At 43.8% G+C, this 27,030-nt stretch overlaps 1 protein-coding gene across 1 annotated transcript in view; it reads right to left on the bottom strand.

Annotated features, from left to right (window-relative positions):
- Nucleotides 1-417: 417 nt before the first annotated feature.
- LOC108804995 (leucine-rich repeat and fibronectin type III domain-containing protein 1-like protein) overlaps nt 418-27,030 on the bottom strand; it is a 74,758-nt gene continuing 48,145 nt past the window's right edge. Inside the window, exons 3-5 of the mRNA XM_018576948.1 lie at nt 18,718-19,214; nt 9,661-9,735; nt 418-781 (exon numbers count right to left, since the gene is read on the bottom strand). Coding sequence (XP_018432450.1) covers nt 9,677-9,735; nt 18,718-19,214 — 556 coding nt within the window. The 3' untranslated portion in view covers nt 418-781; nt 9,661-9,676. The remainder of the gene's footprint in view (nt 782-9,660; nt 9,736-18,717; nt 19,215-27,030) is intronic.

Below are 27,030 nucleotides of genomic sequence, written 5' to 3'. Positions count from 1 at the left end.
TAATGCAGGTTCCATAGACATGCTTTAGATGTGAGGGTGCAGAGAGACAGTCCAAGAGTCGGAGAAAAGACGGATAAGAGGACAGTGATGACCGGAATGGGAGCTGGGATCAGCTAAATAAATTTCCTTTACTACAGCTCCTACAAAAAAATCAAGCACTTAACCCTTGTAGTGTGGGGGTAGCCCCTTTGCCTGGAGATGGGCTTTCAGCTTTAAAAGATACATACCTGAATTAAAAGGTGTTTCTGAAACTCTGTCTGGAGTTCACCGTTAATGTTATTCAGATGGGTGGCATTCAAAGTTAAAGTCTGCAAAGACATTCCACTCCCACTGTATTTCCTGTGCTATACCACATGATGAAACAGCTCCTGGTATAGTTAATCGTATATATGACAAGAGCTTCTCAGAGGACAAGCTTTTATTACAAAACATCTGGGTGGTTTACAAAAATTATATATAAAAATCTAGAAAAAACATCTTGTAGTTCTGTGGGAATTAGAAATGGTTTTGAGGTTGTTACTGTCCAAGGTGGTTTAAAGAAGAAAGTGTTGGGGGGGACTGATCGTGTTGTGAGAATAATATGGAGCGGATGAAAGGGGGGGGGGGGATCAGAAACTTCATCCAGCTCATTTCCATGGAAACAAGTCTGTTACAGCGATCCATCAGCAGATGAGAGGGTAAAGAAACAGCCACATTGTAACCTCTCTCAGTGAATCAGCTTTTAACCGTCTGATGGCCGATGGGGCTTCCGGCAACTCCACATCCAAATGGCCTCTTCATCCTTATGACAGAAAACACATACAAACACTAAATAAATCATCTGGGCAATCAATAATTTATTGCATGCTCATCTAAAAGCAGCAAAAACCACCCTGGGTACTTTGAGAGATCAAATGCTCCCGTTTTCTTCAACAAGTCATTTTTATGATGGTTTTGAGATTGGAGGCTCTTGCGAACAAGTTACGCATCTCAAGAAGAGAGACGCCTGGGGCACAGATATAGGACATAGTGAAAGACGTTTAGGTAGACCTACTTTTTGCCAGTGATAGCAAAGTAGGGAAATCATCTTAGGAATATAATAATGGTCAAATCATTTTCAGCTAACTGTACGTTGTCTCTTGCTGGATAAAAAATATTGGAAATTAGGGTTGCTCCTAACCAAATCTCTGCCTTTACAGTATAGGTGTAACTTTGTAAGAAAATAAAAAAAAACCCTTGTACAGGTTTCCCCAACCTCATCCTATCTATTAGAGTCAAGGACAGACCCCCTTTAAACTGTCCACTTTCCCTGTTGCGCTGGGTTGTATTTACATTAGCATGCAATGTGCAGGTGGGACTCTCAGGTTCATAGAGATAAAAGGGAGAGCCAAGCTAGAGAGCAGGACAGCGATCTGAGGTCTGATTTCGGGTATACTAGACACCAATATCTAAACCTGTACAGAATTTTTTATTCAGAGCTGCCCATTATTTAAAATTATAAGTCCACTTAAAGGTAATAATCCACTTCTGGAGGATGTCAGAAGGTTAAATCAATATCCCACAAAAAAAATGAAACATTAAAATTGTATAATTATATTTTCCAAATAAACAGTATACCCAGAGCGTCCCAATTTTTAATAAAGGTAGTTAATTGTTTTGTTCAATTCCATCCATAGAGCAGAACCACAACCTATGGCTTTAGAAAAGGAAAACACACATTTGAGTGACTGCTATGGACAACATCACAACCTTTCCATTTTAGTAGTGTTATAAAGATGTAATTATTTATTAATATGGTGGACCCTTGTCTTCTCTTCCTCCACAACTGCCCCACTTTTCGGCCTGATGCAAATATTTGAGTAGTGAATTGTACTATTCAAAATGTAATCTAAGCCAAAAATAGGAAAGGGTTATAACCCCTTGCAGGTTTTGTAGAGTTGGTATTCATGGAAGACGTAGTGCCCCATTGTCGATGTCAGTGGAACTCATATTAGGGACACATACTATCACATCAATGGTGTCGGTGGGAGAATTATTGCCCCATCATTGGTGTCAATGAAAAGAATTATGCCCTATCATTGGTGTCATTGGGAGGAATAGTGCCCCATCATTGGTATCAGTGAGATTAATAGTGCCCCATTGATTGCGTCACTGGGAGGAATACAGCCCCATCGTAGGAGTCAGTGGAAGGAATAGTGCCCCAGCGTTGATGTCAGGGGGAAGAAATAGTTCTCCATTGATGGTGTCAGCGGGAGGATTAGTGCCCCATTGATGGTGTCATTAGGGAGAATCATGTCCCATCATTGGCGTCAGCGGAAGATATAGTGCCTCAGCATTGGTGTCAGTGGAAGGAATAGTGCCCCATTGTAGATGTCAGTGGGAGGAATAGTGCCCAGTTGAAGATGTCAGTGGTAGGAATAGTGCCACATTGATGGCATCACTGGGAGTAATAGTGCTCCATCATGAGGTATTAATGGGAAGAACTGTGTCCCATCACTGGTGTCAGTGGAAGGAATAGTGCCTCAGCATTGGCATCAGTGAGAGAAATAGTGCCCCATTGATGATGTCAATGGGAAGAATTTTGCCCCATAATTGGCGGCAGTGGGAGGAATAGTGCCCCGGGGCCAGTTACAGGCAAGTGAAGGGCTGCATCAGGCCCATGCTCTGCACTTTGAAGACCACTGCTCTAGATTTGTCCAACCACAGTATCACTGTATAGTTAATTTTCCTATATCTGTATAAAGGAAAAAATAACAGTTGGCATATTTTTTTTTACTTTTTGGTATATTACATTTTCAAAAAGACTATTGTAAGCATCTTTTCTTCAAGAACTCTTCACGGTCTGCCAGATTGGAGGTGTGGCAAGGATGTGTCTTTGGTTTTAATATAACTGCATTAATCAATGTCTCCCTTTCCTATCTCAAGGAGTTATTAGAGCACATTATAATCACTTCTAACCACTAAGAGAGAATAAAGGAAGGTATTATTGCAGAAGTGCAGTTAGAGTATTGCAGCCAAGATAGTGGAAACTGTGCCAAATGGTCAGTTGTATCAGTCTAATCTTGATGGATGCTACTATACTGTATACAGGATGTCTGCTTCTTCTTTTTTTGTTTTTGTTAAAGAACACCAGGCAATCAATTTTTCTTAGTTTTGAGTAGAGTGGGGAAGGGATAATGTTTAATGATTTTTGAGTCCCTGTTAGAGAAATTCTGAGTACTTTGTGTCCTGGTGACCCCATTGGAAGTGACGGAAATCACCCCATAAAAAAACGGGGACAGCAGTAAAATCCAGGTAGAGGTTCTTTCTAACCCTTCTCCAGTCTACTGCAGAAGAGTTTGGATAAAGTTACAAGTTAACCTGTGGCCAAGAAATGGAAATTCACATATTCTTAACAAGCAGTAAATTAGTTTGCATACAAGCCTCACTGACCTCTGTAACTCCAGGCACTGTGAAGCTATTCCTCGTGGCAGAATCCCTGAAGTATTCTGAATGGTTCTCTCAGCATTTTAGCTTTCTCTGCTCCCAAATCTCAGCGGTGTCTCAGCAGCTCAGCTCATCCTCCTCTCCTTTCCCAGCAGGGGCATCCTTCCAATCACCAATGAAAACATAAGGGGTTATTCACAAAAGAGCCGAGGGATCCAGCCGTAGCTCTCTTTGGCTCCCGGAGCCCTTCAGTTCAGTCGAACCGAAGGGGTGCTGTACGGGCTATAGTGATGCAGAAGGCGGCCGAGTGGCTCGGCCAAGCCAACGGCATATGCTTTGGCTCGACTGAGCCGAAGTGACACCTAAAGCGAGGCGAACGGCCTGCCGAAGGCCACCCGCAAGCCGCGCAAATGACAGCTGGGCGGAGCCAGCCATGATCTCTCGGCTGGCTCCGCCCAGTAGAAATGACAGATCCGCATCCCCAAATGACCTGGGGATGCTGATCTGTCATTAAACAATAACAATTGGGTGGAGCTGGCCGTGACATCATGGCTGGCACCGCCCAGTTGTTACTCAATTATTTTTAAAACTCTTTTAATTGATTTTCTATTCTACTCGGTATCACGGAGGTACTGAGCAGAATAGCCGAACCGAACAGCAGCAAGTGATCTGCTGGAGCTTCAGCTCAGCCGATCCAGATGTTGAAGTCCTTCTGCACTTGAGCTCAGTCGAACATGCAGAGTATGTGCGGCTGACCAAAGTGCAGCCAAAGGCAGCCGATGTACGTTTGATTTAAGCCGATCTAAGGCTGAAATCAGCTGTACAAGCCAGAAGTGGCTTGTACTTCACTCGGCTTCACTTCGGCTGGATTATTCACTCACACTTTGTAAATAACCCCCATAGATATGGTGCTATGGGAGGGGAAGCTGAACTGCTGAGAGAACAACTTCCTGATTCTGGGCAAAAAAACAAAAACAAAACAAAAACAGCTGGCCAAGAAAAATCAATTTTTACTTACCTAAAGGCACAGTCACATGACATTCAGGTCCCAAGTGTCCTCTTCACTAACGATAACATCTAGAGGGTTCCTTCTTTGGTTGTCAACGTCACTGCCTGCTTAATGTGGACACTTCTTATTGCTGGCTGCAACACTTTCAGCAGCGGGGTACTCTAACGTCACTTAAGAGATAAAAGAACTACATGGGAGGGAGCTCCAAAGAGATGAGTAGGGAAAAGTGCCCGGTCCACAGGGTAGAAAATAAGGTTTGCATATACAGGAAACTGTGACTTTTGAATGCTTGCTAAGAGTTGGACTTTAAAAATGGATTGCACCACAGTGCTTGCAGCTACAACGGTCAGTGAAGGATGTAAAGCTAATTTACCTTGTTAAGAATTCAGTATTTTGTTTTCTGGCTCAGTGCTGCAAGCTGTTATGCTATGTCATCAGCTAACTGCAAATGGATTCTATAGATTCTAAGGTTGCCATACACATCTCAGTATTTTGAGACTCACTGCACCATGTTGTGAATGCAGCCATGTATAGTGATGGCAAACCCTTCTGGGCATCCTCAGGCAAAACGATCCTTGCCACGACTTGCACAGGTTTTTTTTGATTGATTGACAGCCTCTTGCTGCTAATAGATTACACACATGTCAACACAGTTCAGATTTAATGCATCCAGGCCACTGTGAAAAGCATTAACATCTGTAACAGGAAGAAACATTCAGATAAACTGTACAGGGAAATCTCTGTTTCAAGGAAGCGTAACCAAGCGTAACCAAGCATAGCTTTCATTGTATGGAAGTTTACAGTGTGCTGTGCAACAGGAACCTGTGAGATTGAAGAGAACCTCGAATCTGAGATATTTAGGGGGTTATTCACAAAGCTGCCAAAGGCAGCCGAGTGAATAGCCCAGCCGAAGTGAAGATCCTTCAGTTAGCCGAACATGCTCTGCACAACATCTGGATCGGCTGAGCGGAAGCTCCAGCAGCTCACTTGCTGCTTTTCGCCCCATATTCTCATAGGGGCTAAACGGCAGTGAGTGAATAGGCAAATGCCGCCAAACAAATGTTTAATTTTCTTTAAAAACATTTTTTTAAAGATTGGAAAAAAACCAACAATAAATGTAAAAAAAAACAAAAAACGACTGTTTACTATTGGCCGGCCTGCCAGCCAGCCAGCCTCTTCTAGACTAAAACAACTAGTGGCCATCATGTAGCATTACAACACTACATTCAAACTGGGAAAAGCTGCATCTAGTGGTCATAATGCAGTATTACAACACTCCATCTGACCTGGGAAAAGCTGCATCTAGTGGTCATCATGTAGCATTACAACACTACATCCCACCTGGGAAAAGCTGCCTCTAGTGGCCATAATGCAGTATTACAATACTACATTCAAACAAGGAAAAGCTGCATCTAGTGGTCATAATGCAGTATTACAACACTCCATCTGACCTGGGAAAAGCTGCATCTAGTGGCAATAATGCAGTATTACAACACTCCATCTGACCTGGGAAATGCTGCATCTAGTGGTCATAATGCAGTATTACAACACTCCATCTGACCTGGGAAATGCTGCATCTAGTGACTATAATGCAGTATTACAACACTACATCTGACCTGGGAAATGCTGCATCTAGTGACCATAATGCAGTATTACAAACACTTCATCTGACCTGGGAAATGCTGCATCTAGTGGTTATAATGCAGTATTACAACACTCCATCTGACCTGGGAAATGCTGCATCTAGTGACTATAATGCAGTATTACAACACTCCATCTGACCTGGGAAAAGCTGCATCTAGTGGCCATAATGCAGTATTACAACACTCCATCTGACCTGGGAAATGCTGCATCTAGTGGTCATAATGCAGTATTACAACACTACATGCCAGCTGGGAAAAAATTTATTAAGAACATTCATTGTTCCCATTATTTGCCCAAAGCAAACGTTCACAGATATTCACAGGGCAAAGGCCTCTATGAATTGTTTACAAATAGTCCTCTTACAGTCTGTGGGTGCCTAAAGGGATACTAGCACTGTAGCTTTTTTTATTATAGCACTAAGCCTGATCAGTGATTAAAGTGAAGGCAGATCCTTCCACTTAACTGTCAGTTTATAAAAAAGGACAGGCAGTACCTCAATACTGTATCTACAGAACAGAAGCAGGCAAGGATCAACCAATAAAGTTTGCTATTATCTTTGGAATATCAGTAGTTGACCTGGATCGGATGGTTTCTGGAATTCCATTTTAAGAGCCTGTACAAACACAAGTTAGGCAGTAGATTTTAATAATAAAGTTGACTTTGTTTTCGCTTCTCTGCCTCTCAGTATCAATTTTTCTGCAAAGGTTTAAAAGGTGCAGTTACGCTTTGAAATAAAAGGCAAAAATAAAAATAAACCCCAGTTGACTATGTTGTTCTTTAATCTCTTCACTGTTCATGACCATGGGGTAGAACATTTTAGTATATAAGGAATTATTATGCTGCCTTTTTGAAAAATGTATTATGTGGGCGGTTTATAAATAAAACATGTAATACCAAAACAAAATACACAAATACTGACGAGGACTCAGAAGTCATTTGCAAGATGATTGCCCAGCAACCATTTTGTCCGCATTTTGTCTGCAAGTTTCACCCCCAATTCAAACAATCTTATGGTAAGATGTCAGAAAAAGGGGAGGTTTCTGGATAGTACAGCTCTCAAGGCAACAACTATCTAGCACTGATCTATGAACAAAAAGTAGCACATAAATCACAGTATTAAAAGACAATGCCAAATCAGAGTAGGAGAAAAACCATTGTACCCCCTTCACCCCAAGCCGAGTGGCTCTTTAAATTTAGTGTGATTATTTGGCCATTTCTAGGGGTTCTGCTATGTCTGCACCTACCTGTAGTGGGCTATAACCAGGGCCGGATTTACTCTCCCTGCTGCCCCATGGCCAGGTTCCACAATGCGCCCCCCTCCCCGCAACCCCCCAATGGAGAATGGCAACCAGATGGTTAGTTTTAATTTTTTTATATTGTTTCGTTATTTTTTTTACTTTTCTATCACTTTATGTTTTTAATTTTTATTTATTTATTTACTTTTTCAAGTTTTTGTTTTACTTATCTTTTATTTTACTTTTTAATCACCTTTTAATTTTTTAAATTTAATTATTATTTTTTACTTATTTTTTTATTTTTATTTATTTAACTTTTTTGATCATTTTGTTTTTTGTTAACTTAAAGTGACATTAAAGGCAAAGAAAAAATTCCCTCCCCCCCCATGTTAATGTTAGCACTTACCTTAAATTATGTCTCTTTTATGAGATCTTCCTCTTCTTTCCTGATGTTTTCAGCCTTCTCTCCAGCGGTGCGGCGGCTCTCTGATCCAGCGCTGACTGCTCTGTCCCTCCGATCCAGTGGTGTCTGCATGTGGGTGCACGCGTCAATAGACTTACCTTGCGTCCCTCATCGCGTCCCGGACGAAAATGAGAACTGCGCAGGCGCCCGCCCCAAGATCCTTTGCGGCCGCTCGAGAAATTTCTAATTTTCGCACGGGAGCGCGCACGGAACACAGATGAGTCTAAACTGCTGTTTGAGCGTTTTGTTTTTTTAAAAAACTTTTTGCATATATCTACTGCTTGCTAGCAGTAGATATATGCAAAAAAGCGGGAGGGTTTAAATAGCCTTTAACTTTATTGCTACCAAGCAGGAGCTAAGAAGCCCCTGTGTGATAGCATTTGGAGGTGATGGGTTCTCTGTATTGAACCTGTCACCTCCAATACAGGAGTTCTAGCACAGCACTTTCTCGGAACTCCTGTGAACGCTGAGAGGGGAAGGTTGTGAGTGCAGCTCTCCCCTCTCACTGTTTACACAGAGCAGAGCGGAGAATGGCCGGGAAGGATGGAGCCGGGAGGAGAAAGGTAGGCTCTCTATGGTGGCCTCTGCAGGTTCTCAGGTGGGCTGGCCACACCCCTGCACACCTCTTACCTGTTAGCCCCCTCCACCGTTGGGCCCCACCTCTTCCTCCGCTGTGGACACCGAGTCCTGCCTCTTCCTCCACTGCAGATGCCGGGCCCCACCTCCTCCTCCATTGCCGACGCCGGGCCAAGCCTCCTCCTCTGCAGCTGCTGGCTGTCAGTGACTCAGCAGCGGCTGTGAGGAGCGCACCACTGCACAGATCACTGATAGGCTGCCCCTTTGTTCCTCATCCTGGCCAGTCCCCCCTCCCCCTCTGCCCCGGCCCCCATAGCGGCCGCCTTGATCGCCATGGTGATAGTTCCGCCACTGCTTACCTGCATCAACAATCCCGAGACCCAGAATTGTAGAAGGTCCTCCCTCGGGTGTCCATGTCACTGCATGGAGACATGAGCACTTCCCATTCGTTGTCTATCGGCGGAGTTCTCAGAAAACTCCAGCGATGACATGACGACGTAACAGCAAGGTGGAACACTCCTGGCACAGGCAATGCAGAGGGTCATATGGCGTCAGATTTGGGTAACATAAAGGGTGCTAAGGAAGGATTATTACTTTTAAAGGGATAGCAGTTCCAATACAGATAGACTGTATTTGTTTGTGCATTGCAAATTTTGCTCAGTATGTAAGTCGTGGTGACGACAACTTATTTCTAGGATGCTGCTCTCAGAGCAATCCAGTCTTTTTAGTGTCCTGCAAAGACAGGCAGTCCCGGGGAAAGGAACGCATCTTACTTGGTGTGGCAACCATTATGTGTCTGTTCCACCTCCTCACCCTGCTCTGCCAATAAACAAGTCCCCACAGGGATTCACTGACTCTCGCTTGCTGATCCTTGCTGATGCAGCTAGACTAGAGAAACTGGGCACACTCACTTGTCTGGATGCAATAACGCCTTCCTGGAACTCTTGTAATGCATCAAAATAATAGGGCTCATGATCAGCAGATCACATTATCTGGCTTAAAAAAAATAACAGATACATTTAGCTGTAACTTGGATGTGCACCAATAGCTTGGCATGTCTCAAAGTCATCCTCTAACAGCAATATGGTAGACTCATAGAACTTGGCAGACTCCTCCAGCACTCTGCAGCCAGATGCACTCTCACGTGTTCATCACTGCTTGGTCTCAACAGGGAGGTGGTTATAGTTTCGCTCTCCCTCCCCAATGTTTGCAGAATCTAAGCTGTCGCTAGGAAAACACGAGCAGTGCCTTGTTCCCCTAGGAAAAACCTCTTAAAGACCCCTTGCAAGTGCCCTCACCTTTCATTCATGATCAGCAGTGCCTCATACCTTAGTAGAGTTTCCATCAAATGTTGATGTCCGTCCACTCTGAAGATTGTCGCTTCTCTGCAGAACTTTTGCAAGCTGTGAATTAAACAAGAAAATGGACTTTATTGAACGATAATCCCAACCTTTGGCAGTCAGCTCCTTAACCAAAATGTCATCAGGCAGATTTAATTGTAGGCCCAAGCTAATTGAACAGTTGCAGGTCAGTGAGCATTTGTATGAACCACATAAACAAAAAATCTACTGTTTGCAAACTTCTTAAAAACAGCATCTATTGACATCTTCGCCAGCTAAGAGTTACCGCATCTGTCCGTGACTGGATGTTCTAAATTGTGTCATAAGAAATAGTCACATACAGCAGTTACGCAGTTAGTGAGACTTAAAAAAAGGCACATGGCCATCGAGTTCCACCTTAAGAGAAAAATAACTATGAAAAACCTGAATCCTTAGAGTCCTAGACCCGCAGTTGATCCAAAAAACTAGGGATTCACTGATACTGATACCGGTATTGCTGCTGATACTGGGCATTTTTACTCATACTCATGAAAATGCCCCGATACTAAAAGTCGATAGCGGCCCTTTAAAATTTTCAATAGATTTGGCTGCCATAAGGTCCTGTGCTTGCTGGTGACCTCACGGCAGCCTTCTGGGGACCTCACAGCTTACTGTTAACAGCACCGGCTGCACATCTCCTCCTCCTCCTTCCTGGGGAACCCTGCTGCTCGTTAGACCCCGCACAGCACTCGTGAGATCCCGTGCAGCCCTGGTGAGACCCTGCACAGCCCCCCTGAGAGCCCACACAGCCCTCCTGAGAGTCTCCACTGGAGACATCAGGCTGGCAACCCGGAGCAGCACAGAGTATGTAGCTTCATATTAATGCTGCATTGCTGTATAATGTATTGCTGGAATTTGTAGTCCTCTATGGCCAATACCATTCTGCATTGCTGTATAATGTATTGCTAAGATCTGTAGTCCTTCTACAGCTTGTAATCAGTTGCAGAACTGCCAGGGTTGCATCGGTTGCAGTTGCGACCGGGACCTGGCACTTCACCATTGTGCTAAAATCATTAGTCTCTATTGTTTTAGGTATCGGTAATTGGCATCGGTAAGTACTTGAGGAAAAGTATTGGTACTTGTACTTGGTCTGGAATTTTTTTTTATTTTGTGCATTTACAAACATACCCAGCCTTTTTTCAAAGAAACTAAGGAGTTGGCTAAAACAAGCCCCTGTGGAAGTCTATGCTACAGCTCTTACTATAAAGAATCCTTTTTGTATGCAAATATAAAATCTCTTTTCCTCCAGGTACAGATAATGCCCCCTTGTCTTTTACAAAGACCCTAAAGAGACCCTGTTACCAGCTTAAAAAATTGCAGGTAAAAGTAAAAAAAAAAAAAATCAGTATTTCAAATGCTTACTTGCAGTGTTTTTCTGTCCCATAAATAATTATTTTATTCACTTGCAATGTGACTCTAAACCTGCTGGGGAATTCACACTCCAGGAAGTGTCGATTCCCTAGCACAGCCCCCTTCCTCCTTGCACCTCATAGCCCCCTCCTCTTCTGGGAGTGTCTAATTTCTGTCTGTGCTGATCCAGCTCATCTCCTCACAGTGGCGTCACATGGGGGCTGTGGGGGAGGGTGCAGCCTACACCCGGGTGACACCATTGGAGGGGTGACACCAAAATGACTGGCAGTCATTTTGGTGTCACCCCCTCTAAAAAAGCGTACACTCTGTCATGGACTGAGAGCCCGACAGTTGCAGGAGAGAGGAGGGGAACCTGCCTTATCCCGCCCGGAGAACGTCCCCTCCTCTCTCTGCCGGCGTCCATCACCAAGATGGCCGCTGGCAGGTATCACCAAGATGGCCAGGCATGCACGATGATGCCACGGCGGGGTGTCACCAGGTACCTGCTCCAAGTGACACCCGGCCTCGGGACGGCCCTGTCCCCTTATTTCCCTGCATCACCTTTTATGCAGCAGTCAGGGAAGGGGAATAGGGGAATACTATAGAACAGAGGTAGGCAAACTCTTGCTCTCCAGCTGTGGTACAACTACAAATCCCATAAGGCATTGCAAGACTCTGACAAGCACAGGCATGACTCCCAGAAGCAGATGCATTATGGGATTTAGAGTTGCAGCACAACAGCCATCCACGGCCATCCACAACAGCTGGAAGGCTGGAGGTTGCCTACCCCTTCTACAGTGTATCAGTGACAGCTCTGAGTCTGCTGACAGAACATGCAAAATGGTGGCACCAAGCAGCAACCTCAGAGCTTGTGGATGTCTACAAAATGAAAGTTTTTACAGGTCAATAACATAAATAAAAATGTTAAGTGCTCATATGGTCTTATGGGAAGATTGTTACTGAAAGGAATGGTCTGGTTTAAAGTTACCAACATGGGAATTACTTTTAATATATGAATCATTTATATATTTTAATGTCCTATTTGTAGACTGGTGATCAAAACTGAACTGTATTTTCAAGATGGGGTATGACTAATGCTTTACACTGGAGCAAGATAATGCAAGTCTTTAGCCCTATAACTTTACAATTATTAACGATAGCCCTGATAGCTGCCCGGTCACGCAGGACATTCTGGCCAGCTTATCAGAAATATCTAGTTCCACTCCATTATTCTACTCCGTAGCAGGGGTAGGCAACCTTGGCTCTCCTGCTGTGGTGAAATCAAATCCCATCATGGTTCTGCCTCTGGAGGTCACGCCTGTGGTTGTCAGAGTCTTGCAATGAGTCATGGGACTTGTAGTTCCACAAGAGCTGGAATGCCGAGGTTGATCAGCTGGCTTTTAGAACTACATATTGCCTAATAGCTGCCCCTAGTGGCGTCACAAGGGGAGTGTGGGGGGTGCGGCCCGCACCCGGCTGTCACCATTGGAGAAGTGACAGTCATTTTGGTGTCACCCCTATGAAAAGTCGGGCACTCGGTCATGGACGGTCAGGAGAAAGGAGGTGACCCGTCCCATACACCATCCCGCCGGGTGAACGCCCCCCCGACAGGCGTCAATAAGATGACGTCATCGTGCATGCACCTGGCAACGTCATGTGCAATGACGTAACAGTGAGGTGTCACTGGTCTCCGCTCCGGGGGTCACCCAGCCTCGGGACCCCCCTGGCTGCCCCCCTTAAGTTTCTATTTCAGACTACTCATACACTTAAGACAAGTATTTACTAGACTCGGGGCTGATTGCTCATATGAAAGATCGCTATATCATAAAATGCTGAACCCCCCCCAAAAAAAATCTATGCTATGCTCGAATAAATAAATGTATGCACCGGGTTACAGGAAATGAGCAACTGCATAGTGTGATATTGTTTCATTTTTTAGCGCTGAACTCCAGGCTAATGACTAAATATGCATTTAAGGGCTGCGTGCAGTATTTTTTCTGACTGCACAGGTACCGAAATGCAGGTACTGATGTGCCACGTGGTCAGGTGTGGGTGATCGCACTGTGGCCGGGGGGGGGGGCGTGGCTGCACTGCCATTGACTTCAATGTACCGCCACGCCCCCTCCCGCCCCAAAACAAAGTGAGCCGGCTGGAATGCGGTCCAGTCCGTTCCGGCACAAATCGGGCTGGAACGCACTGTGGCTGGTGTGAACTAGCCCTAAAATAAATATAGTATACTTGACCGGTATGGCCTGCCTAAAGATTTGTAGAAGCACAAAAATCTTTCTTAGACAAAAGACCTAAATTAAAAAGTATTGTTATACGTAGATATATTGTTTTTTTTTACTATGTTCAGTACTAAAACACAAAATAAACAAACCCATTTCCTTTAGTTACAAACATATCCTTTTTTACATATAAATATTTCCTATTTACCAACTGCAGACGAAGGACAGGAGGGATCAGATTACACAGACTGCTGAATTTTTCAGATACTCCTTGTGTTACATTGGAAACAGCACCTTCTCCTTTATCTATAACAGGCGTCCTTTAATGGTGGACCGTGGTCCAGACACCAAGGCTAGCGCATCGACTGCCAGTTATAACTAAGCACAGGTCACCACTCCTCCTCAGTCATTGGTTGTTAGGACCGCTGGTATCCTAACCACCAATGATGTCCGGTGTCCTCCTCCTCTGCAGTCATTCTTTTCTGGCAACCAATGACAGCAAGAGTGTCCCCGTCCCAGTATTACAGGAGGAGAGAAGAGCATCGTCTTCTGTCCTCTGCTGCAGCCTGCTCCATCTCCCATCTCCTACCCCTGACCTACCCCTGACCTACTAACTAATCTAAGGTATGTGAGGACAGTAATATAAAGGGGCACTCTAAAGGGCACAACCAATGTAAGAGAGCACTCTGATGGGAATACCTAACGTAAGGAGGAAATCTGATGGGGACACCTAATGTAAGGAGGAACTCTGATGGGGACACCTAATATAAGGAGGAACTCTGATGGGGACAACTAATGTAAGGGTGCACTCGGATGGGGAAAATTAGTGTAAGGGGGGCACTCTGATGGGGACAATTAATGTAAGGGAGCACTCTGATGGGGAAAAATAATGTAAGGGGGCACTCTGATGGGGACAATTAATGTAAGAGGGGACTGCAGACAATTAATGTAAGGGGGCACATTGATGGGGACAGTTAATGTAAGGGGGACTCTGATAGGGACAACTGATGTAAGTTGGCACTCTTATTGTGATATCTAACGCAAGGGGACACTCGGATGGGGACAACTAATGTAAGAGGTCATTGAGGGGACATGAGGATCTCTGCTTGAAGAAAATGTTAACTGTCAAAACAATTAACTGAGCAGCAGAGTAGCAGATTGAGACAGAACGAACTCTATAACAGGGGTCACTAAGGCTTCATTCATGCCAGATGCATTGCCTTTTCTTGCACAGCCCCAGTGCTAGACAAGGTAATTTGCCTGGTTATGAATGGGCTCAGTTCACACCACAGTTGTGTTGGTGTGCAGGGAAAAAAAAGAACTGCATGCAGTACTTTTTGTAGCGCAGCAGACCACGATGAGGTACAACAGTATCGCACTGGGCTGTGCCCAAAGAACCTAATGAAATGTCAATCGTCCTACCAAAAAAAAAGGTAAACAGTGGGATGCCCCTGTGCTGTAGTGCAGCTACTGGTGTGAATGCAGCCTAATGACGGACTGCGGTCTGGACAAGGACCGAGTGACAGTTCTGTATGGACTGAGATTCGGACATCTTCTCGAAGAAAGTTTTACTCAGCGGGCCTCCTTGAATTTTAATTCACTACCCCTGTAAGGCTTTACCTGCAGCCCAGGTTATGGCTGATTCTAATTAAAGGGCACGTCTATATTTGTATATCCGGTGAAATCAGAATGCGCTCAGAAGATGTTATTTCAAGCTAAACATGTGTTAGTCTCAGAAAGGCTGTAGGAAGATTATTTGTACAAATGATCTTTTGTAAACAAACAAATCGATCTGCAGAGATGTTTTTTTTGCATTTTTTGTTATTGGATGAATTATCTTTTTGTGTTTCTGTTTATTAAACATAAACTCGGCATATTTAGAAAACACCAGATGATACAGATATGCTTTCAATAAAATCCATTAAGTGAATTTTTAAAAGCACTTATTGTAAGTACCTAAATCCAGCTCAATGGCAGTCTCTTGTAATTCCTGCACAACAGAGCTCTGACTGAGAGAGAGGGAAGCAGCAGAAGAAGGCAATCAGATGTGCTGTAATACTGATGTGCTGAAAAAGATTATGCTGATAGGAGGAGAGATCACAGTAAGAAGATGGATGAACCTATCAGTGTCTTCCTTTTATTTTAAAGTCCAGTCACAGGCTAAGGGGGCAGACAAGGCCTTGATGTACCAGTGATGTCACTGGTGTCCAGGAGCTGGATGGGACGCCGGCCAAAGGACCCCAGGCAGCTTATCAACCTGGGATGCTGGCCAGAAAGGAGGTGGCAGGCACACTACTAACATTGTGCAGCAGAGTGGCCATGCCTCTCTGCCTGGCGCCCTCCCCCCCCCACACATGAACCAAAGAAATTCCATGCCGGAAGCAACAACTTTAGTCTGCCTCATTAAAGGGACGGCCCTTTGTGCAGACATACCGGAACCAAAAAATAAATGATCAATTCTCTATTATTTGGGAATGCCAAAGCGTATTTTTCTTTGACAGTCCCAGATAATAGAGGATAATAAACATATTTTAATTTGACAGTCTCAGATAACAGTGCAGTCTGGGCTGGATAGGAAATTTCAGACACTGGAGATTCCCAGCTTGGCAGAAGCCCGTCTATCAATGTTCTCAGAGGCCAATCCCCACTTGATGGTGCCAGACAATGGGTAGGATCAGAGGGCATGAGTTTTTTGGGTTTGCTGTTTAAGAGTCCATCCTGAACCAGGCATGCAGTAGGCTGACTTGGAACAGTGACCTGAGCAAAGCCAGAGAAAGGAATCTTCAGCCATAACTGTCTGCTTAGAAACCTGAAAATGTACATGAATTTTTGTAGGTACCTGGCTCACCTTCTCGCTCTCTCTAGGGTTGCCACCTTTTCTTCAAGTAAAACCCGAACACTCTAGACATTTTTTTGGGCTAATGAGTCGCGACTTATTCAGATGTAAATAGCGCCACCCATTCATTTGTAAATATCACAGTCAAGACTATTTTCAGTGGGGGGCCAGTAGCCCCTATCTTAATTTTGGTTGCCCCCTGTCTGCCTGACATCTTGTGTCCGGGTTTCTGCTTCAATGATACCCGGACACAGCATTCAAAACCCGAACTGTCCGGGTGAATCCTGGACAGGTGGCAACCCTAGCTCTCTCCACAATATTCCATGTTTAAGGGAGTCACAAAAAAACCTCCTGGCTACCTCTAATTTTGCACCACATTACTGATGCACTGACTGTATGAAACAGCAGCCAGGTTACCATTTGGCTTTGAGTAGGGCTATTTCTGTGTAACTGTCCCTGCTACAGGGTAGGGTTGTTGGTGTTCATGTCAGAACTGCTTTTCTCTCCATACAAGGCAATAGTAATACCAAAGCATCGTGGAGCAGCTTAAAAGGAGGTCAACTGCAAGTCAGACGGAACAATACTGCATGTCAGAGACTCCTGCGAAGGAACTTAGATGGAGCTCATAACTGTCTCAAAGTGATCTCAAAATCCAATTGAATACAACTGAGAGCACACTGTAATTGCGCATCAATACAAAACCTTAGGCCTCAATCACACTTGGAATAGATCATTATTTATTAAAGGGTATTTATGTAGCACCAACAATTTTTTGCAATGTTTTGCAAAGTGTACATTCACATCAGTTCTCAAGGAGCTTGCAATCTAAGGTCCCTATCTCACATGCATACATACAGGGCCGAGTTAGAAAGAAGTACCTGTACTTGCCCAAATGCTCTGATAGGTACCCTGATACCTGAACTTCTGGTCAGAGGGAGATTCCCTCTCACCAGCAGTGCTGTGAAGGAGCATGGAGCCAGCTTCCTGGCCAATTAGGAAACCGGGCGGCGTGGCATCACCCGCCTCCCGGCTTCCAGATTGGCTAGGAAGCCGGCTTCACGCTGCCTAGGGACACTGCGTGGCAGCCTGGCCTCCTGACCAATCAGGAAGCCGGGCAGCAGGACATGACCCGCCATCCGTTTCCTGATTGGTCAGGAAGCCAGGCTGTCTCGCAGCTTCCTAATTAAATCGGCCCACGGTACCTCAGGATACCAGTATCGGTATTCAGTATAACTGAGTTCGAAAAAAATATTGGTACTTGTACGGGGTATCGAAAAAATGGTATTGGTGAATCCCTAAAAGAAGCCAGTTAACCTGCCAGCATGTCTTTTGATTCTGGGAGGAAACTGTCTATCTTGCAGTACCGGGGATCCGTACGATCCGGCAGGTCTTGCCACAGGAATCCAAGATAACAGTAGAATTCCCCATGTGAATATAGTCTTATGCTTCCCAAATCACTTTTCCTGCTTTTAGATGGGCTTGCTTAAAGCCACATTTAGACATGCTTAGACGCGCTTACACACATTTGCATGCTGCGTTTAGAGTTTTGATCGTGGACGCGCAGAATTCTATTTTCTCTAAACACAGCTAAACTGAATGCAGATGAACACAGGTAAACACAAATTCTGAATGGTACCATTGAAAACCAATTACATGCATTGATATGCATTTAGAAATGTGCTCTAAAAGGTACACAAACGCAGGTCTCACACTGCCGGTGTGAATGAGGCCTTACACATCGTATTTACACACTTTATTATTTTGTTGATCTGCTCTGCTAACAGCTTTGCTTCCCTACTTCATCCACAACTCAAAAAGGAAAGTTTTTCCATAACATAAGCTGGAAAAAACTGTCGTAAAAGAAACTTGGATCCTGCCACTACCGAGCCCTCATAAAGGCATTGCTAGTTGCCTGGTTGTCATGCTGATCCTCTTGCTTCAATACTTCAAGACAGTGACCTGTGGCAAGTATGCACATAAAGAGTTCTGACTTCTCCAGCTTACTCCATCTAATAACGTGTTTTCCTGGTCAGTGACTCAGAAATTATTAACGCTTGTAAATCAGTATAACAGCCAGCCAACTGGCATTTTCAGAAGGAGGTGAGCAATGGCCGCCTCTTGTCAGTACAGATTTACTTGAATAAGCTTAATTTTCTGAAATGCAAGAACTGTACCTTACCTGCATTTGTATCGGCTTCTTGCAGTCCCTGTACAGCACAGCTCAGAGTGGGAGAGTGAAAAGCAGCACAAGGAACCATTCAGTTGTGCTGCTGTGCTTACTGTACATGCTAACAAGGAACATGCTGATAGGGGAGAGCAGAGTGTCAGAGATGAGCTCATCAGTCTGCTGCTTTTCCTTTCACTGTCCAGTCACAGACAAGGGGAGGGGCAAGACCTGTAAGAGTTACTTAACTGCAGCAGAGAAAAGTCATGTCTCCTGCCTTGTTAATATGGGCTGTGTTAAAATATCCTAGATATATAAAAACCACTGGTCAAGCCAAGATGCATAGCTGAGTGAATACACTTTCTTACATTGTCTGTCATCAGTATACAGTGAACTCGGCATTTAGTAACAATGGTTGTCTCACTCACCTTGTTTGGTGGCACTTGTCCTTGGGTCACACGTGCTCTGTGCTGTTTTTGTGCTTGGTGACATCTCCTCTTCAGTAGTGAAATCCGTGGTTAATGGAAGTTCTTCTGGCGCTCCTGCCAGCTTAGCGCAGGAGTTGGCACAGGCCATGCCTTGCTGCCCATTGGTTTGGGAATAAACATTGCTGACCCTGGCTTTGCCCTCTTCCTCCTGGCCGCTGTACACTTTGTATCGGATCATCAGGATGATGATGAAGACCAGAACAGAAGCCACAATGATCCCTCCAATGATGATGATCATGGTGCCCCCCAGAAACTGGGTGTGGATTGGCTGACACTGAGTACTTTCCTCTTTAGTGTTGAACTGGACACATCCCACCATTCGTGTAGCTGTCAGAGAGGTTATCCCGTCATCGTAGACAGCCAGCACACAGAGGTCATACTCACGGCCTGGAGCCAAGTCATTGACCAGAAAGCTTCTGTTACTTGGAGGGATCATTCTGAAGAGTGGAGAAGACAAGGTTAGAACAAACATGGCGGTGTAAGAGAGGCAGGATGGAACTCCTAAGGGCTAGTTCACACCAAACGCGTTCCAGGAGCAGAGCAGAGCAGTTACAGAACGGATAAAAACTGCGTCCAATGTATTCCGATGGTATTTTGGGCTCTAGTTCACACCGCAGCGTTCAGTTCCAGAGCATGTAAAAAAACTGCATCAATTTTTTTCCTGCTCTGAAACGTATGCAAACGTGGCATAACACACTGCACTGCGTGTGCAGAAACTCTGGTCTGCATTTGGTGTGAACAACCAAAAGAGTACCATTAGGTTTCAGTACTGACGGAAAAGGGACACAGTCATGTTATTACCAATTACAGAGAAGATAATAAACATAAATAAATTGTGCCACGCTCTCAGATTTACTTTGTATCTAAATCCAATATATGAAACCTAGCATTTGATATGTGGCAATCAATTTGTATCAAACCTATAGTGCCTCAAATAATGCAACAAAAATGATCCATTCAAATGTGGTGATAAAGTTGAATACTTAAATAAGGTGATATTAGTCCACTTTAGTCACACATACACAATGCATATGAACGACCACTTGAGCTAAAGATAGCATGCAGCATCAAGTGAATTGTGCACCCAGCACAGAGGTGAATGTAATTAGCCAGTAATTAAATAATTCCTTCCTGCTCCTTGTGATCTCCACCTTCCACTCCCAACAGAATAACTCTCATCTCTACATATGACCTTACATTTTAAAGGTCTGGAAATGCCACTTCCCTTTTCAATCTCATGTGGGAAGACACACTGAGGGGAATTTATCAAAACTGGAACTGGCACAATCTGGAGCAGCTGTGCAGGGCAACCAATCAGCTTCTCTATTTCATTTTCAAATCTTAACTGAACAAACTGAAGAGAGAAGCTGATTGGATGTCATGGACAGCTGCTCCAGATTTTGATACATTTCCCAGCTGTGTTTAGATGATGATTCTCCACTATAAAGACGTAATTCTTCAGTGGTGGAAACAGTCCCAATCAATATCAGTGAATTTTAGCAAATGGAGACAAAAGCAGAACACTCCATAGTGTACTCTGTAAAATCATATAAAGTTTAATATAATAAAATGTACTCACAAACATAAACATATGATAATATGTTTCCATATGCTTCCAAGGAGGTAGATGTCTACCAAAGTTCCCCACACACCTTGCGATAATCGTATGACAATCGCGGGAAATCCCGCGATCGTAAGATTATCATAAGGTGTGTGGAAGCCGTGCGACCTCATCGGCATCCTCCGTTGTCTCCCTATAGATGGCTGACAAGGGGCGTTCCCAATGTCGGAATCGCTCCAATAGCGCGTGTCCTTCGGCACATGCGCAGTAAACACTGAGGATCGGTCTACACACAGAAGACGTCAGACAGCGGTGTTTCCACTGTCTGACAGCGTCCCCGTCACCATGACAACCCGGTTTTCAGCCCCTCGGTCAGATCTCACATAAAACTACACACATAACAACACAACATCAACGAACTATGAACCATATGACCATTGCATTTTGGTGGGTCCTGACACAGCATTTGAATATGACATTTCAGCAATGTTAACCTTTTGTTCTGGCGGGAATTAGGACGTCATTATGACGTCTATGAGGTGGTCTCATGTGGTAATCAGTCTTTTGTGTGTGTATATATAATGGTGATGGTGTAAACTTTGCAATGTTCACTTTAAGCCTGATGAAGGGGACCCTGTGTGGCCCCGAAAGCGCTTGTTTCCACTTTAAGTGACTTCAAAAATAAAAATGAAGATTCACTAAAACCTTGACGTATTCTGTCATATTTGGAGTGCTGATGACATCTATATACAACGATTTTATTGATACGGCGCCATCCGTAGTCATTGCGAGCAACCATTTTTCCACATGGAAAGTCCGGTAAGGTGTGCTACAGGTCCTTGGACATCTCTACTACTGTAAGGTCGCACGACTTTTAACTTACGAACATGTATGATGCTCGGCGGGTGTGTAGCATGTTCGTACGATAAAAGCCGGACGGGCCGGTGTGCGCAAGCGCACACTGCCCGTTCGCATTGCGGTCATCGGAAGCCCGTCCCTCGGGGTGGCGCGGCTTGCGATCATCGCAAGTACGATCTGCCTGTCCAAGATAGGCAGATCGTACATTTTTTTTAAGTACCTTACAACCATCGCAAGACAAAAGTCTTGCGATGGTTGTAAGGTGTGTGCCCAGCCTAATACATGTAACAGCGCTGCCGTCTTTCGGTTCAAACCCAATCTCCTCCCTGCGTACGTTACGTCGATAGGACACGTGACTTCATCAGGTGTGTCACGTGTCCTACAGACTATTATTATTATTACATAGTGTTTATATAGCACCAACAGTTTGTGCAGCGCTTTACAATGTAAGGAAGATATTACAATCACAATAAAATTCAAGACAAGATGGTAAGGAGGGCCCTGCCCCTGAGCGCTTACAATCTAAAAGGGGAGGGGGAAGTGATACATGAGGAGGTAGCTGTGTGGGGATGAACGTGATGGTTCAGTCGTTAGGTTGAGGTGGGATAGGCTTCCCTGAAGAGATGAGTCTTTAGGGAACGCCTAAAGGCAGTCAAGGTGAGAGATGGACAGACAGGTTGGGGTAAAGAGTTCCAGAGGATGGTAGAGACTCTAGAGAAGTCCTGGAGGCGAGTATGGGAGGAGTTGACAAGGGAACTGGAAAGCAGGAGGTTAAAAGAGGACGTTTTATCATCGTCTTAACACCGGCTGTCTTCCCGCCTCAGATTGACTTACAGAAATGCATGTTTTCATATATTATTAATTATGCATTTCTTTAATTTTTCAAAAGGTGATCTTATTCTTTAACTCCTAAAATGTTACTCTTTATTCACAAAATTGTTTAAAATCCCCTTAAACAGGAGAAAATCTACAATGAAACTATAATGTATGCTTTTCCAGCATAGCAGTTAGGATTAGTTTGGTAAGTTTGCAATGACGAGCCTAGAACTGCATCATCAATATATAATATTCTCTTTTTTTATATATATTTTATATTTGCCAGAATAAAAAATACAATTAAAAACCTCTATATATAAGTCTCTATAAGTGGAATTGTTTTTGTGCTGAACATTGTGAATTAAGTAGACATATACGGTACATAAACAGTGTGCATTGGCTTCAACAGGAGAGGCAGCCAGCGATGATGTGGAATGTTACAGCTGATACAGGTAGTCAGATGTGTGCTAAGAGGGAACGATGTGAACTAACAGGATTGGGCAGGTGAAGCTTATAGGAAAGTAGGTCATGAAGAAGCCTTCTGCCTGCTGTCAATCAAACAATCATTGTGTTGGGTTATTTGAGTTCATTAAAGAGGAGCTTGCATAGCAGAAATAGGAGATTTGCCACTGACTAGGTGTTTCTAAAGGAACGTGCTCTGAATCTGTCATCATTATCCTTCTTTTACAAGGTTTTCAGCTGTCCAGACATTTGAGATGCACATACTTGTCCCAGGCCAGTAACTCATTAAAGTGAAACTAAAGCCAGAACTTTTTTTAGTTTTGGATAAAGCAGAGAGGGATGAGAACACCTGTCAGGCAATTGCTATCTATGTCCCTGCTAGGGAGATTCACCCCAGGGGCGTCCCGAGGCTGGGTGACACCCGGAGCGGTTACCCAGTTTCACCCCGCCGAGATGTCACCGCGCGTGTGCGTGTGACGTCACCACACGGCGCTCTTCTGATGCCTGCCGGCGGCCATCTTGGTGATGGACGCCGGCAGAGAGAGGAGGGGACAGTCACCCGGCAGGATAAGGTATGCCGTCGTCTCCCGTTACCCTAAGGAGAACTATGGGGAAAAACACTGACCCCCATAGTTCTCCTTTAAGCTAGGTATACATAGTTAGAAACTTGTTTGAAAAAATTTGTTTTTTTGGAACGTTTGTTCAATTTTCGAATAAATAATGGAGTCAAAAAGACAATTGTTTTTGACTGTAGCGATAAAAAAAATTAAAGGGGCAGGATGGAAATTTGTTTAATGAATGAGAGTCTAACGGTTAATGTGGTTTTCGTTCAGCAAACTCCAATAATTTCCATAATCAGATTTCAAAACCAAATTCATCAAGTTTCTGAGGGCATTATAAAATGTTCTGTTGAGACTCTTTTAAATGAACGTTTGTAGAAAAATCTACCAGTGTATGACCAGATTTAGGTAGAGAAGGATGAGTGCCTTGGGGATAGGAGCATGGTTGGGGCAAGTAGACTCTCCCCCATCTGTATCACCTCTGCCTTCTCCTACACTGTGCAGGACTGAGTTGTCAACCTGACAGCTCAGTCCTGCAAATTACACTGGAAGATCACAGTTCTGCAAACCGCTGTCAATGTGACAGGTGCCCATTATATATCAGGAGAAATGTTGGTTATGTGTTTAGCTGAAGCACGAGATCTCAAGAAATGCTGAATTAAGTTTTACTTGCTTAGAAGAACTCGGCACGAGGCGCTTGTGAACACGCCCGAGCCCATCACTACTCCTGATCAACAGAGCCCAGTGGCACCTACCAAAAGTGTCAGCATAGCTCTTGAGACCACAGCGATGGAGCCATTATCCCCAGTGTAATATGTAGTGCTGGGCTGTGTACAGTGTGATGACGCACTTTATGAGCCGAATGATGAAGCAGTTCCTACTGTGAGCTTTACAAGATAACTGCTGCTCCTGGAAAATGATATGAACTTACCTAAATAAAATGCTAAATGCCATGCCATCATCACATCTAATCTGTCACTGACGGCAATGCCTGCTCTGACTCTGAATAAGGGAGCATTTTACTCAGGGCCTCCAGTCCATCATATCTTATCTGTGCCGGCCTGGGGAGGCAAATGCCACCCATGTTTCTTTGCCCAGTCCTCCCCTGCTTTAAACAAACCACAACAACTTACTTGTCAAAAGTAAGACTGAGAGGAAGATGTCTGCGTTTCCCCAAAGCCATCCATCATTAGAGGGCATCTGCTGAGACGTAACAAGCCTTTATCGAAAGCCTAATTCAGCTCTTCAGTCAACGTTCAGTGATATATGTGCTACACGTTTTACTAACATAATTGTTTTCCTTATCTGTGTTCTTTTCTTCTGTCTCAGATAAAATTCCCAACTTGATAAAACTGTAAAAAAAAAAAAATCCTTGCACAGTGAGCCCTCGTGGCCTTATATATAGAGCTGTATTCTGAAGCTGGAGAAGATGTCTATATACCGCTATGAGTCTAGGGGGCTCACAGTAGAAATTTGGTACACATACCATCTCAGCAAGAGTCTCTCCACACCCTCCTGAAGAAGTGGACAGCCACGAAACTGTGTTTTTTTTATGTCAATAAATACCTTATTGAAGAAGCACATAGATGTTCATGGTCTTGTTTCTGGGTGCCTCTGCTATCACTGACGTTTGCTGCTGCAGGCAGCCTGCACTGGATGGGGCCTGCTGGATCCCTCCCACAGCTCTGCTCTCTATTTTAAATGCATTTGATTCACATAAAGTAAATTTATAACCTAATGTGGCTAATGAGGAATATATTTAAATGAAAGGTTTTGAGCCTGAAGTCTGGTTTTAAAGGGCAATTCCACTTTCCCAGGAAGTTAGGGAAATGGAATTACCCCCACCAAGTTGCCCCCTCTAATGCTGCTGACCAATCAGAAGTGCTTCTGACCACGCTGATCAATGAGAAGTGCTTCTTAGCAAGATAAAATGCTGCCCACTGGGTGCTCACCAGGGGCGTCCCGAGGCTGGGTGTCACCCGGTCTCTAGACCGGGTGACACCCTGCATGTGACGTCACCTTGCGCATGACCAAGTGCCCGACTTTTTAGGGAGGGGTGACACCAAAATGACGGTCAGTGATTTTGGTGTCACCCCTGCAATGGCCGCATCCTCCGCACCCCCTTGTGACGCCACTGGTGCTCACCATTTGCGACCAGAAGTTAAAATACCAAGAGCAAGGCTACACTGCTTTGTACGGTGTACGGGAGGAAAGAGAGTTCAAAATCAGGTAAGAGCAGCAGGGGTAGGGGGAGAGGAGGCAGATTGGTGCAGGTAATTCCATATTCCCAAATTCGCCTGGAATATGGAATTACCCTTTAAAAGTAAATACCCTACATCAAAAGATGCTATAATTACCTTCATCAGTCTGAAAATCCTCCCCTATGCCCCTGTCAGATTTTTTGCTTCACTTTTTTTTATTCTTTTTTTTTTTTACCTGGGGCCTGTATTTCCCTGGCTTGAAGGCTAAGCTCCACCAACTACCATTCCCCTGTCCATCGAGAATGCTTGTACTGGGTACTAATTTTAGGTGTAGAAAGAAAGCAGAAAAACAGACAAATCGATAAGACAGTTAAGTGCAAAAGATCGTCTTTTATTATAGGTTGATAGCTAACATATTTCAGGGATATCACAATCATCTTCTTCAGGGCTTCAATGAAAAGAAGAGTGATTGACTCAGCAGCGAAAAGCACAATTCCTGCAGCAAATCTTCTGTTTCTAAAGTCTTGATTTAGTGATATGGTGAAGCAACAATCATTTGCACCTAACTGCTTCACCAAGTTGTCATTTTTGCTTTTTTTCCAGCGTTCCTTTTCTTCTACACTTCAAGTCTTCACCCAAGGTCTGCCAGCAGGTGCAGGTTAGCCCTGGTTTAGAAGCAGTCTGAGTACTATACTCACACCCCCGTCCCCTGTATCACCATTTCTCAACCATTGTTCAGCCATGGCACCCTTTAACCCCTACATGACTGAGCTTGGTTTTAGTTTCGGTTTGTAAATGACTGAAGCACTTTTAACATTTTTGCTGTGTGATTCTTCCGCGGCAATAATATAATTTCTTACAAAGTGCATCCACACATATTATATATTGTTTTTCACTATATAAAAAACAATATACTATATATTTATATCACATATGTGTACCTAACACCTCACTTAGGACAAAGCAAATATAAAAAAAGAGGAAAAAATTTAAAGAAAACATTTTTTCCCCAGTTTTGATTTGTAGTATTTTTTTTTACAAAAACAGCACAGCTAAAAAAAATGCAGTAAATACATTCATTTATTTGTCCTTTATTTGGAAAAACTTCACATCCCTAGGATTTTAGAAATGTTTCTGTACTTCTCGGCCTAAAACTCAAACCTAACATTTTAATCTTTTTTTTATAAAAGCTAAAAGTGGTCACCTGGCATACAATGTCACTGTCACCAAGTGTCACACTTAGTGACAGTGACATACTTTGGAAAGTCAGGAAATCACCAGCACTCAGTAGTAAAGATAAATATGTCCCTTTTATTGGACAGAAAGCGTCACAAACATCCAAATAAGTTTAAAGCATAAAAATTGAATTGAACCATTAGGGATAGGCACCACACCCCCAATTAGAATTGTATACAAGAGAGATAAAGAAAAGCGGGGCTTTAAAAGTGTCCAAACCATACAGAACGTCCATCAAACATACATGGTTTTGTATAAACGTATATTTAATACATAAAGACTTGGTTACAATTAAAATGTCATTGACATGATACAATGTTACATTGAAATCAAGCTACCTCCTTTTGGTGCCCATACATGTGTACATATATATATAATTCATTAATATAACATGGACTCCTTGAGTCCTGATTTCTGTAATAGTTGTATGATCCACTGTGGGCCCAATCTCCGACGCGTTTCGCAACTGTATGTGCTTCCTCAGGGAGGTTGGAGGTATTCTAGGACATTACATCAAAATAGGTTTAAGTATAATGATCACAGATACCAAATTCTTAAT

This window comes from Nanorana parkeri, unplaced genomic scaffold (genome assembly GCF_000935625.1).
Source record: "Nanorana parkeri isolate BGI_ZX_2015 unplaced genomic scaffold, ASM93562v1 scaffold80, whole genome shotgun sequence".
Lineage (NCBI taxonomy): Eukaryota > Metazoa > Chordata > Amphibia > Anura > Dicroglossidae > Nanorana > Nanorana parkeri.
Note: the sequence above shows the minus strand (reverse complement) of the source record. Positions and strands in the feature narration are given on the sequence as shown.